Source organism: Neodothiora populina (assembly GCF_041146345.1).
Source record: "Neodothiora populina strain CPC 39397 chromosome Unknown canker_contig_7, whole genome shotgun sequence".
Taxonomy (NCBI): domain Eukaryota; kingdom Fungi; phylum Ascomycota; class Dothideomycetes; order Dothideales; family Dothioraceae; genus Neodothiora; species Neodothiora populina.
In genome coordinates, this window is record NW_027191415.1 from 607,894 (window position 1) to 621,545 (window position 13,652).

The window sequence follows — 13,652 nt, forward strand, 5'->3', positions numbered from 1 at the left end:
ACTCTCACGTTTACATCGTCCGTGCAATGTTACACTACGAAAACTCTTTCGTGCAATCGATTGGACGGTGAACAACTCAGCGCCATCGGAGCGAGCTGAGTCAAGTCAATCAATACCATACAGTACAGCACATTCACACGGAACAGCTGGCTATTATTTTACCATGATGCAAATCTGCTGTCTCCGACTCAACAAGCATTATGAAAAGCGGAGAAGCAATACCGGAGGAGCCTGTTCGAGATAATGAACGACAAGCAATTCGCTCGCAAACAAGGAACCAAAACCCCCCCAAATGCCGAAATATGTGGACCTGCTCGATGAGGTAGTGACGTGTGCGTGTCGCTTAGAGTAATGCTGTCTTGTACTTGATTGACGTTATGAGGTGAGTACGGTGGTAACTAAGTAGTCGAGAATGTTACATGCATGCATGCAATCCGAGTAAGAATACATGATGCGGAATTCCGCGTTGCGCGTGCAGCGCAGGACAAACAGTTCAGAGACACCAGACACTAGATACCGGTTGCAATGGGTCATTTGTGTGGATAGTAGATGGTGGAGGGACAGGGTTATCATATCACTTGGGGAGCCGAGAATCTTCTTGTACGTAAGGGCACACATGCGATCAATAATCGGCATTGTTCATTCGTTGCTGGTAGTGGCTATCTGCCTATACTGCATAAGCAGTATTGCGGAGATCACGGTGGCAATATAGTTGGGATGCCAAGTTCCAGGGTGAGTGGACTCTTCCCTGCTCAGCTAAGGGTGGCCACATGGAGTGAGAATTGTAAATCGAAGTACTACTACTGCAGCATTGACACAGAGAAACCAGGTTGAATGAACGGCAGTTCTCTATAACTCCACTTATGCTTTACCCACGCAGAGCCAGCCCTATAGAGTTTATCGAATAGGCATGCTTCGCATAACAGGTAGTATAAAGGATGGCAATTATAGCCTGAAATCGTCGATGTGGGTATGGATCTGGACTTGCATCTCATAAGGATTGCGGATGCATCGCCGATGCTATGTATAGATCTGACAGATCCAGAGCCTCACAATGGAGAAGCGACTTCGATGAGGGGACGGTAAGAGACGAGACAAGCAAGGTGGCCACCCGTGCTGTATGATACCAAGGTAGACCCTCGACGTCCCATAACTCCATAATGTTAGTCGGGATAGGTCACGAGAACGAAACAGGCACTTCGGCATATGAGCGACCGCCATGTTCGTGATCAATTGCCCATATCCACGACATGGGAATGTTTCAAAGGACGGCCACGCGCTCGACGGATGGACTGCATCTGGACAAAGCTCCGTGACAGGGATGCTATTGTCCTGCAGTGAACCGCTCGAACGTCTGGCGCTCCGCTACGCTAGACCAGCATCCAGACGTGAACGCAGAAAACTCCGCACGATCGACACTAGGGTCTACGATGCCGAGTTCATGTATTGTCTGCATTCGTGCACACTACGTTGCGTGGTTCGCTGTCGATCTGAGGTCGATGTCATTGGTTGTGATGCTGGAACATCACGCCTTGTTATTCCCCTGACCATTGAGAAATCGAATAGAGTACCCTACCCTGCTTCAAGCCAGTCTGCACTTGAATACTTGTCGGTTCTCTCCAACTCTGGACCACAGCTTGGTACACAGTAGCTCGTGAGCAACGATCGATATTACTGCCTTCCTCATTGTTTACGTCGTCCAGTGTGATCGTTCGCACTGTAGCTCTTCTACCCGTCTACTCTGGGTTGACTTGATGTCGTCTTCAGAATGACATTACTTTTACCGCGGCCTCTAGGCATCATCTGGTGACACATGCTTCTGGCTCGCTCCGATCACACTTGCTGTACCTCGGCACATGCTCGGGCTGTCGGGCTACGGCCCTTATCGATAACATGTTATACGCAATGGCTGACATCTTCACCCAATACAGGTATCATTCCCGCGCCGAACACGATAGCCTTGTTGACACAACCGCAATTATTGATATCCTACAACTTGTCTTTTAGCATTACGTTCATTTGTTCATACGTCGTTTTCCCTAGCAGTATAATTCACGCAAGTTCTGTGTAAGACGTAGAGGAAGACATCATCTGTGCACATAGGTTCTTAGTTCTTATCTTCAACCCTCCCTTATCACCCTCGGCTTTCATTCAAGAAACACACGATCAAGAATGGCGACCCATGATGCGCCGCCCAGCGCTGCGCGGCGAAATGTGATTAAGACTCTGAAACACAGCGATCATATGCTCGTCCATCTCAGTCGCATTTTGGACAAGTCTTCAGGTACCGACAGTCTGCTACAGGTCACCCAATATACCTTGATGGTGTTATACACGCAGCTGGAACGAGTCAGAGATAAGCGCATGCACAAGTTCTTCCTCGCTCTGATATACAGAGCGTCGAAAACGCTTCTATCCGGCGAGACTGTGATAGCCACGCTGCCCTCACCGACCAGTCGTCTCGACAGCATCATCACGGGCAGCAAGAAGCTGTCTGGCATGATAAGCGATTTTCGAACCTTCACTCGCCTGTGGGGTTTACTAGGCATATACACATGGGCCAAGGCGACCTGGAACAAGCCGCCGGCAGACGGAGTGATCAGGACGACGGTGTGGATCCAAGTCCTCGCCGGCGTGGGCTTCCAGTGGTACGAGAACCTGGCTTACCTGGCAGACAAGGGTGTGTTGCACGGCGAGAAATTCAACAGTCGAACGCGGGCGAGGTGGTGGGAGATCAGCTCGCGTTACTGGATGGCCCACTGTTTGCTCGAGGTGGTACGCCTGCTGCGACAACTGCAGTTGGACAACAAGACAGCAACAGCAGCGGCGGCGACTACATCAGACGAAGCCGTGGCCAACACGACACGGAGTGCGGCAAGTGTGGATGCGTGGCGGAGAGCATTCGTTGTGAATGCAGCTTGGACGCCGATGACTGTACATTACAGCTGGGAGCAAGGATGCATAGACGACAAGTGGATCGGCATTTTAGGGCTTATAGCGAGCTGGACGGGCTTCCGGCAGCTGTGGAAATCGACATGATGCGTCCGACCTGCAACAGCATTTACTGTTGGTGTTCTTTGTTGCATGGCTTGTAGCATTCGGTAATGTCGATTCCGAGCGCATTATAGGTGAACGGAGATGGAAATGGTGTTCAGCCGGCCAAGCAAGGCTTATGGATGTTCGGCACTATTTGTGACATTTGCCACTCACAAGAATAACGAAATAGATACATCATAGCGAGCTTTGACTTGTAATTATGTGTACGCTTATATATGTCGGATGAAACTCCGGTCGTTATACCACAAGATAGACGGGGTATAATGCACTTTATTATCCTGTACCTATGCAGCAAGGCGGTAGGCCATGTAATACCAGTAGAATAGGTGAAGTGGGCGCCTAGGGCCCTTGCTTCGAGTATATAGCTGTGGAAAAGGAGTCATACGCGGCTGTGCGGCACTTCGGTAAAGGGGAAGAGCGGCTATAGTTGCTCAATAGCAACCACAACACTCGTCAGGTTCAAACCAGATCGTGATACCTGATGTTGTAGTTTCGGCCATCTCTGAGCTGCACATCGACGATGAACAACGTCCGGCGGCCCTTCACACCGGAACGGGCTCCAGTTGTCGGCTTACGCCGCTTCAGTCCCGACAGGCCCTGATGAGCTACAATGACGAAGGTCATACACACCGATCTGGCGGAGAGCTTCGCCGCATCCGCGCTTGTCGCTCCTGTACGGAGCCAGGCCACTGGTCTCCTCAGCAGCGAAGAAAGTCGAACGCCACTAGCTTGCCAGCGGTAGTGCATGCTTGTCCGTGGCATGGGCCAGACCTGTTCATCGGAATTTACTCGTTCTTGGTGGGGCGTTTGATCTGGGAACTCATCGACGCCTTACCCACGGCGCCAGCAGTCTGCAACGTGTGTGCGTGGAATAGATAGAGAGAGCGAGAGCAAAGCCGCAGCTCTCACTGTACGTGTCCACTGTCCTCGGACTCGACACACAAGTCCTCCACCAGAACATTCAGGCCAGGGTCCACTTGTATATGGCAGCTTTCATGACCCCTAGCCGTATTGTTCTGAAGTGAGCGTAGCAGACGCAGGTTCCTCCCGCTATTCTTCTCTACTGTCTTGGTGGCTCTTCGTCCGCCAGGGGTGCGAAGAAAGTCCGGAAAGCTGTGATTGACAGGTTTGACTCGGGCAAGCAGCCGCACGCTCGCATCTCCAGACTGATCAACGAGACGTCTTCGTTTGCGTCCTCTCCATCGCGCCCTACACCCCTCGCTGAGGGCAGGCGATGTCTGCGGTAACCCCAAACGCCCTTGGTGATTCTTCTAGCGACCCATCTGCGTCCTCATCGCATAGTCAACTGCCGCGCAACGAACAGAAGAAGCGTCGCCAGGTCACCGTCGCTTGCAATGAGTGCCGCAAGAGGAAAGTGAAGGTAAGCAAGCACTCTGGCTCCTCCAGATGACGAATCGCTTTCTGACGCGAGTAGTGCGATGGGCTGAGACCGTCCTGCACCCCATGCCACTCAAGGAACTTAGTGTGCTTTTACGAAGCAGATCCAGATGCGACCCCCATTGTGGCTCTCAAGCGCAAGTATGACCAGCTCCATCAACAATTGCAAGATTCCGAAGAGGTCCTCGACATGCTTAGATCACGGCCTGAGCATGAAGCAGCAGCCATCCTCCAGCGCATCAGAAGTAGAGATCTTGCCTCCGCGCTAGCCACGATCCGAGATGGTGATATCCTCATGCCGCAACGTTCTTACCCATTGGGACATCCCGCACCGCGATCACGAGTGCCCACGGCAACCGAAACGGTCATCGATGCTCAGCGACCGACCTCGAGTTCTGCGCTGCAACCCATGGAGAGCGATATTCCCGATCCATTCACCGCAGATGGAGGGACGGGCAACATTCACAGCGATATAAGCAGATTTGGACCCAAAAAGTATTCTGGCACAAAGGCGATCGCGGGAAGTAACGGCTGACAGTGCCTAGCCATAGCATCCTGGATCGACCCGACTCCTCGGGTGACACGCGCCGCCTCTCGCAAGCAGTGAATGGACATTTCGCCAGAGAAATGGGTACTGGACCATGGTCACCACGATCCCAGCAGCATACTCAATCCGAAGTCGTCTTGTACGATGATCGGTTGCGAGGAGTCAAGGCATCGAACTGGACGTCAGTGATCATCGAGGACACATGCTTCGCCAATATCATTTCGTCCTTCTTGATCTGGGACCACCCTCCCTGGAGATTGTTCGACGAGGACATGTTTATCGAAGACATGGTGACGGGGCGCACCAATTACTGCTCCAGACTTCTCGTGAATGCAGTCCTCGCATACGGCTGTGTGAGTCTCTCTAGAGAACGACATCGCCATATCAAACTGACGATTGCAACAGCAAAACTATGCTGCCGTTGACCCGTCGAAAGAAGCGCTTGGTTCTTTCTTCTTCGTCGAAGCCGACCAGCTGTGGCGTCTGGAAGAGGGAAAAGAGTCGCTCGCGTGCATAGCCGCGTCGGGCCTGCTGCATGGTTTACATACCTGTCGTGGCAAGGACAAGGTCGGGCTCACATATCTGGTACAAGGTGTACGGATGGCTCAGGACATGGGCTTGTTCCGCAAGAAGACTGCTGCCGAGATATATGATGTCAATCAACCTCAGCTGCGACATGGTCGCGCAGTAGTGGCTTGGGGACTGTATGCATACGTCGTGTATGTCTTGTCGTTGGTCGATTGTGAAATACCAGTACTGATCGGTTTCAGGTCGCATTCAATGTATATGCATCGGGATTCGTTGATCAGGACACCACCGCCTGTGCCCATCCCGGGAGTGTACCCGATGCTGGAGTCAGTGCCGGTGCCAGTGTTTCGCGATTCATGGCAACTGTCAGAAACATTCGACGCCGCATGCAGACTCTGGGTCATCGTCAAAGACTTACTTCCCTTGTACTACAAGGAAGACGAGCCAATCCAGGCGGAGACGAATGGACTGACCGAAGCAGTGGTACTCTTACATCGACGTCTGCAGGACTGGGGCGATTCTCTGCCGCAGAAAGTGAGGATGACGGAAGATGCATTGCCGCATATAGTCAACCTACAGTAAAGCGTTCCCTCCCCCCGAGATTGATCCTGGAGTACTGACGCATTCTTCAGCATGCAATACCATTGTGTCATTGCCGAGTTGTTCAGACCATTCATTGGAATGACGCCTCAGGCTTCACCCAGAGTGTGCGCCGGTTTTCCGGATGGCCCGGCAACGATTTCCATGCAGCAATTACGGAGTCTGGTGTACCAGTATATATCGCGATACAGTACGCCACCGGTCTCTGTTACCGTACTCAGTAGCATCCTTTGCGTTGCATATGCTGCCATCATTCGTCTTAACGACCAAGAATGGAGGTTTGCCTTCAATCTATGCATCAGGTTCCTCGGAGAACTGGTCGAATACTTTCCGGTGTCTCGCTTCATCTTGCAGGGCATTTATCACTCGGCTGAGCGGACACGTACTGTAATGCCTCCAGAAGCAAGATCCGTGTTTGACTACTATAATGGCAAGATTAACAGGATACAAGCGCACGAAGTCGAAAGTTCATATCCTGTCGACCTCAACCTATTGCAAACCGATCTGGAGGCTGCTCGTTTGTCGAACCTCATCAGGGGTACTGGCGAGATCTCTTTGGAGGGTAATTGATCCGTCCGGTGAGTGGCAGCTCGTAAAGAACAGGTCGGCAGCAAATATGGACTTTCGATGCGCGCAAACCGAGCCACGTGCCGATGCGCACCTCATGGAGTGCTTGCTCGCAATGCACAGCTCGTGAGCGTCACTACAAGATGAATTATAAGTCTCCGGATTACCGCCCTGGCAGATTGCTGGAACATCAGTGGTCGACGAGTGACTCGCAAGCCGCCAACAATGGGAGTGAGCCTGATCCAATATGACGACAGTCGACAGCACTCCAGGAGATAAACGACCTGGGATATGTGTTTGAGGTTGCTGGACGACGTCGACGTGACCGGATCCAGTAAAGGTGTATTCCATGCCTTGGCTGAGGGCTTCGCTGGACTCTGATCGAAGATGTGTTCTTTGACGGACGATCTATAGCAACGCCACTCTGCTCAACGGAAGCACAGTGAGATTTGAACGGCCAGGGACAGTCCACGAGCGATGTTATAACTCGTCGAAAGGCATTGATATCCAAGGGAAGGAGCAACCGCACACTGCTGCGAAATGCGATCGGTAAGAGCCACACTTAAAATTCCGAAGGCTAGTGAGCACCGAGTGATGTTTGATCCATATTGGAGTCGATAAAGGCTGCGGTATGTTCGCATCGTCGTATCAGCCATCACGTATAGTCGGTCGTCATCGTTTCGAATCCAAAAGCTCCAGAGCCGGTAGCTCACTTTTCCTCGTCCTCGCACCCTTTCATGCTGTAGTCAGACGTGATTATTGGCCCCCCTGCCCGCGTTCCCAGCATAGCACTCTGGTGTCAGCAGTGATGTGTGGCGATACTGGCATGTAATGAGATAGCGACAGGACATGGGGGTTTTTCAAAGGGACGCGCGCGTCATCATCAGGATCAATTGAGAATCAAAGAAGGTCTTTGCTGCTAATGCCACTGTCGAACAAGGCATGCATACCCCAGATGCTCACCATAATCCTAGGGGCTTTTTCGACAGACTGGACCATTCGACGAGGAATCAAAACGGGAGAGCAAGTTCGAGAGGTGTGACTCAAATGGTGAGTCCACGCAAGGAGCCGTGTGGGTCCTATATGACCGAGCCTCACTCTTCCGTGGCCACGGGCAAAGCTCCGACGCCCGAGTATGTCTTTCGGATTATGCCCCTAACCAATCATGCTTAGGCCGTCTACCCTTTTCACTGGTATCCGTCTACCATTCTTATATCTTAACCGTCTGTCACTTGTCAAATTTCACCTTTTCTGAAGCAAACCTGGATATTCTCCAAGTCAGCGGCATAGTTCATGGTGGGTTGGACGGTGATGGATTAATAATTGTTTCTCGTCGATCACTTGTGAATTTCTTCTTCCTTTTACAAACCCTATCTATCCATTATGTTCCTACTCGCTCATATACCTAAGGATGCACAATACGAGGTCTTCGTAGCCTCATCGCTTGGCGTCCAGAATATAGCAGCAGCAGCAGCAGCAGCATTCGTGAAAGAACATCTCCCTCTCCTTTCTTTCCGCTACACCGTCGTCTATAAGGCACCGGGGCTGAACGGCTGCGCGGTTCACCGCCCTCCAAGACTGTCCAAGATATTTCACATGGCCGGTTCGCTTTCCCCCGTTCTCTATCCATCTTCATTCACAAAAGCTGCATAACGTATGGTATGCAGATCAAGTCAAGTCGGAGCATTGAGTTTCTTTCACCACAAAAGGGCATCACACATACTATGCCATTGAGACCCCATGCCGTCAATTGTGCTATATGTACCTATTGTTCTAGTTCTATTGTCTTCGCATCCCTGAACCCTCAGACAAGACCTTCGTCGAGTAGACATTGCTGTTCGAGTAAGGGCGTCGGCGCAAGGAAGTCTCGATCTCGAAGTCGATTTCATATTTCTTTGATACCTTATGCGGCTTTCATTTATCAAGCCACTCATCATCCTGATGTCTGCGGACGACACCACTTCTGTTGTTAACGCACCACATCATGTTCCTAGTTGTCGTCGATCCCTGTATCAAACCTTTTGTGGATTAGGAAGCCCTCGGGAAAACTACATGTCTTATGCACTTTCAAGTCCAAAGCACTCCTTTGATCGACTCGACACGCAGAGTACAAAGTATTTGACATGTATAATCGTCACTCACAACCAACCCTCCATAATCGAGCCCTTATAATTATCAATACACATTCCCCCTTAAGTGCACCATTCCCTCCTCGGAGAATTGCGTTTACTGGTTTGCCAGACTGACGTATCAGACGTCGTCTGCAGACCGCTCTCCAACGAGATGCGGTGGAATATCAATCAAGTGGCAACAGCGAACAGGAACGGGTCGTTCATGACGGATAGCTGAGGGCAGGCAAGGAGGTGAGGTGTGGTCTACAAGTGTATGTGTACAATGTACAACGTGTGACTTTGTGTCAGGTTTGCAGGAGCAAGAGGAGGTGGGAGGATTTGGATTTGTGTTGAGACTCGTTATAGGTGTTATGGGTGAAAGTGGGAGGCTGTGAGTTGAGGATTGAGTGAAAGAGTGGGTGGAAGAATGGATGATGAATGCGTGAATGAACAAATGGATGAGCGGACTGGTTGACTAGCTGCTTAAGTAGTCTTCTCCCTCTGTCCCTCGCATCTCTTTCGATTCACTTGGTCATTATCAGGATCAATCAAGAAGGGCTTTTGTCGTTACATAATTTACTTGTTGAGCCATTGTATTAACTATTCATTCTACAAGTTATACTACATATACACTAATTCCGTCTAGGCTTATGTGGGAAATGCCACCTCCTCTAGTCGACTCGTCTTTTCGCCAAAAACCATTGCTTCATTATAAATCATCGTCGTCGTCATTCACTTTACCGAAACTCTGTCCGAGCTCAATGTCGGCGCCGGATTCAGCGAGGGACTCCTCAGGCATCGCGACTGCACCGAACCTGGGCCAGTTCACTCCACCAGTCTTGAGCACTCGTGCTAGATCCAGATCGGCGTCTTTGAACCATCTTTCGCGTCTGGTGAGTGATCTTTGGCCGCCTTCTAGCGCACTCCTCGCTGCTCTGGTCGTCCTCATCTTCTTGATGGGTAGTCCTGGAGGTCCTACTCCAATCATTGGATCATCGCTCACGCCGCCAAGACGTGCTCGTTGAGCTTCCAAAGCTAGATCGTAGGCAGCTATGGAACGAACATAGGGAGCTATGTCTACTGCGATGGGCTTGAACGGCCCGTCGAGATTTGTCCAGGTGAAACTAGGTGCCGATGAGAAGGAGTTGACGGCGCATTGGTAGGCGAGTGGTTCGAGGGCTTCCGAGAAGTCTTGACGTTTGAGCGATATATGACCCGTGCTCCTTTCTGCGATTTGCTCGACCATCTTTGGGCTTCGAGTGTCGAGGGGTTCATGATGATAGACATTAGCTGCAAGACTGCAGCAGCTCACCGCCAAGTGTGTGTCTGTCGATAAGTAATCCAGTCTCAGAGGCGTTTGCAGCAAGACCATGCCATTGATAAAGTTCGTGCGGGATCGATCTGAAATCTCGGGATCGGTAGTGTCCATCTCAGTTGTACCTGGTAAGCCCACTTTACAGAAGACATCTGTATCGCTGATTGTTTGTGAGAGATGTTCATAGTCTTGCAGGGTTTTGAGGCATGCAAGTCTGTCGCCGCTGTCTGGCATGACACGATGGGGACTTTCGAAGAGCTTGTGTCGTGGGTCGATATCCCACCGCTCCCACATCTGCGTCAGGAGCTCCTCTGTACTACACTCAATTTGCTGCTCAGCGTGCGGAAGGTAAGTGAAGGAACCCATGCCTGCACGGTATGTGCCCTCACTGAACACTCTGAGAGGCTCTACATCAGCGTTTGTGACATCCATGGGCGGCCATCTTTGGAAGATCCATCCCAGACCGCCGCGGGGATCTCCAACTCCCATCTGACACCAAAACTGCATTTCGGCGATGCTTGCTCTCAGATCACGGTTCTTCGATTCGTACAGCGAGTTCAGGGCTTGCGGGTCCAGCCCGTGGCCTTCCTTTGCTGCGATGAGTCCAAGATAGGAAGCTACGAGGGCTGTAGGAGGCGGTGTAATACGCAGCACAGCGTGCAAACGCATTGCCTGCAAAGGAACGAGGTCCTCGTCATTACACGTCATGATGACAGGACGCTTGGAATTGAGGATCAGCGTCAACACCGTCTGCCAGAAACCTTTGTCTTCGTCAAACAGCACGTCGACTTCCTCCAGCAAAATCAGAGACTGTTTCTGGGCGCGAGACGGCTTGGTCTTAGTCAGAGTCTGCTGAAGTGTCTGCCTTGGTTGTGATATTGGTCTGCTAGGAGCTACCTGTGAGGACTTGGACTTCATCTTGAAGAAAGCACCCATGGTGCCTTGTCTCCCGGAGGCCAGATCCTTCTTGAAGGCTTCTGAAAGCCTGCCCGCATCCTCGTCAGCAGAAGTGTTTCCTGTGTCGGCAGATCGTCCTTGTACGAGGTGATTCTCAAGCATGTCGCCGACCCGCTCCAGGACATCTCTACCACTTCTGCGAGAACTAGAATTGATCTCGAATATCTCAAAGTCGAGCTCCTTCGCGACAGCGTGGACCATGGCCGATTTGCCACAGCCGGACGGCCCACTGATGACCAGGGCATTCGACAGTTTCACACTGCCACCTTGGGCATGTACGAGCGAGCGCTTTTGTGACGAACCCTGGGACGATGGTAGCTCCTCAGGCTCGGAGAGCTGATCCAGGATGTTGCTTTCTTCGTCACTATCAACGATGAAGTCATCAAGGTCTTCTGCCCTCTTGCGTCGTTTCTTCTTTGGTTTGCGATCGGCGGCGCCGGTACTAGGGGTACCAGGGACGGAGCTGTGTACAGCAACGATGGTTAGAGCCTTCACCCAGTCTCGCAAGACGGTGGCTTCCTTGCCAACGCACAGAACATGGCCGATAGAGGTCGGGGCGTACTTTTGAGTCCATGCGTGAGTCTCCGACCGTACGTTGTCGTAGGGGGAAAGGTGCGCAAGATTTTTATAAATCTCCGCACAAGCAGGATGCGCGGCTGCAGCTGAACTGACGTGGGGCGCAGTGAGAAGTTGTATCTGGGACCCCTGGTAGAGTCGTCGAGTGGGAACGCGAAGCGACTCGGGTGGATCGGAGAAGCCGTCGATACGAACATGTGACTTTTGGCGGAAGTCCAGTCGCTGGCGGTAGTGGTCCAATATATCTTCGACGGGATCCAGAACGGAGCTTCGTCCTTTCATCTTGCGTGACAAGGTCGCCACAGTTTGTTGAGCAGGTCTAGAAGGGGGTTTGGAATCTGTGTAATCACCCCGTACGTGGGCCATGCCTTTGGATGGAAACGGAGCATAGGTCATGCCTGGCTGCTTGGAAACCATGCGGTCTCGTTGAGAGGAGAAGGGGACGCAGAAGTCGCCATCATCGGCTTCATGCACAGCCTGTTGGTGTTGTGACTGCTGTTGTTGTTGTTGTTGTTGTTGTTGTTGTTGTTGTTGTTGTTGTTGTTGTTGTTGTTGTTGTTGTTGTTGCTGCCGCTGAGCTCTCAGCTTTCCCGGAGTAACGGCGGATGGTCTTCGGGGACTGATCTCAGGTGGTGGAGCAGACGGTGCAGACTCAGACACAGGCCTGGGTCTCCCTGAGAAGAAGGGATGGGTAGGTACCCGCGAGGCGCGCCCTTTGCGTGCAGGAGGTGGAGGCATAAACTTGGTGGGCAATTTGACGATGAGACTCGGGCGAATGTATCGCTCGCTTCCAGATAGAATGCGGTCAATTCTACCACCCACATCGCGCTCATCCAGGGCATAGTGACAGACGACGTTCCGGTGCTTGCCCTTTTCCCTGCCATCCAAACCCTTCCCAGTCTTCTTTTGGGGTCCACTCTCTTTCACAGGCGATGCAAGTCGACCTCCAGCCTTGAGCTGCATCATCCTCTTAGGTGGGCTTTTCGGTGGTAGAGTGAGAGGAACCTCTTGGGCCGGAGGAGGTGGCTTCATGGATTGATCGGCTGAGGGTGGTGCATTGTCGACGATTTGTCCCGACGTCGAGATCAGGGACGCCGCTTCTGGTTGAGACGAGGGCAGATTGGTGGGACTCGACACAGGTACAACCATATCCTCGGCGCCTCGATCGTCTGGTTGGTGCAGAGAAGGTGGTGTGTACGGAGGGGGAGGGGTCGAAGTGTCGTGTACATCGTCCTGGCTCAATCTGCGCCTCTTTCTACGCATATCGCTCTGCTCCTCGGTTGTCTCTTCTGTTGCTGGCTTGGCTTGTGCATCGATTTGTACATTGGGAACAGCGACGAAACTCGTCACTGTCGACTGCACCCCCTTGCCCTTTCCTCGACCTCTCGGTCGTCCACGCCCGCGTTTAGTGGCTGTGGGAAATGGATCCTTGGATGCAGATGGGTTCATGGTCATGTCCGTGTCTGTGTCATTGTTGACTACTTGAACATTGGGCGGAGGGGCTGCATCATGTCTGTCGACCTCGTGACCATCGTCTCTGGACGGCTTGTTGGCAAAGAAAGGATGCAATGACTTTCGACCATTGTCCATTGGGGGCAGAACCGACGCTGCTGCCATTCAGTCCTGCATTCATCCGTTGGTTTTATGATGGCAGTGAAGCGGAGTCAAGAAGGAGATTTGGTTGAATTGTGCGGGAAATGGCCACACAAGTCGTCGAGACACCGTTCCTTCCTCAAGCTACAGTAGTTGTACGTGCCTACCTTATACAGCAGCAAGGTAATTATAAAGTAATGACGGCACGCGTTTCGACGCGTCTGGAGAAGCGCAGCCGATGCGTGTCAGGCAGAAAGCGCCCGCCGTAATTGATCGATTGTACAAGTACCAGGTAGCGCTTGGCACTTGATCAACCCCCCGCAAAGTCCGAGCAGACCAGTAACGCAAACGGCGTTAGCGTCAAAGTCTAAGTAACTTTTTGCGACTTGCATGAATTATTGCT

The 13,652-nt window shown here is 51.9% G+C and overlaps 3 protein-coding genes across 4 annotated transcripts; 2 read left to right on the forward strand and 1 right to left on the reverse strand.

Annotated features, from left to right (window-relative positions):
* Positions 1 to 2,172: 2,172 nt before the first annotated feature.
* AAFC00_006273 (uncharacterized protein) lies at positions 2,173 to 3,039 on the forward strand (the record flags this gene model as incomplete). 2 transcript variants are annotated; one of them, XM_069346206.1, is made up of 1 exon in its annotated part: positions 2,173 to 3,039. In XM_069346206.1, the coding sequence occupies one exon, from the start codon at positions 2,173 to 2,175 to the stop codon at positions 3,037 to 3,039; it is 867 nt and encodes a 288-aa protein (XP_069197415.1). The 2 variants fall into 2 exon arrangements, with proteins under 2 accessions (XP_069197415.1, XP_069197416.1); XM_069346205.1 differs by having other exon boundaries at positions 2,245 to 3,039.
* A 1,252-nt stretch (positions 3,040 to 4,291) lies between these two features.
* AAFC00_006274 (uncharacterized protein) lies at positions 4,292 to 6,700 on the forward strand (the record flags this gene model as incomplete). Its single annotated transcript, XM_069346207.1, has 6 exons — positions 4,292 to 4,438; positions 4,493 to 4,950; positions 5,001 to 5,355; positions 5,408 to 5,721; positions 5,773 to 6,108; positions 6,163 to 6,700. The coding sequence occupies 6 exons, from the start codon at positions 4,292 to 4,294 to the stop codon at positions 6,698 to 6,700; spliced, it is 2,148 nt and encodes a 715-aa protein (XP_069197417.1).
* Positions 6,701 to 9,517: 2,817 nt separating this feature from the next.
* AAFC00_006275 (uncharacterized protein) lies at positions 9,518 to 13,246 on the reverse strand (the record flags this gene model as incomplete). The annotated part of the gene is made up of 1 exon (XM_069346208.1): positions 9,518 to 13,246. One exon carries the CDS (start codon positions 13,244 to 13,246, stop codon positions 9,518 to 9,520), a length of 3,729 nt encoding a protein of 1,242 aa, XP_069197418.1.
* Positions 13,247 to 13,652: the final 406 nt, after the last annotated feature.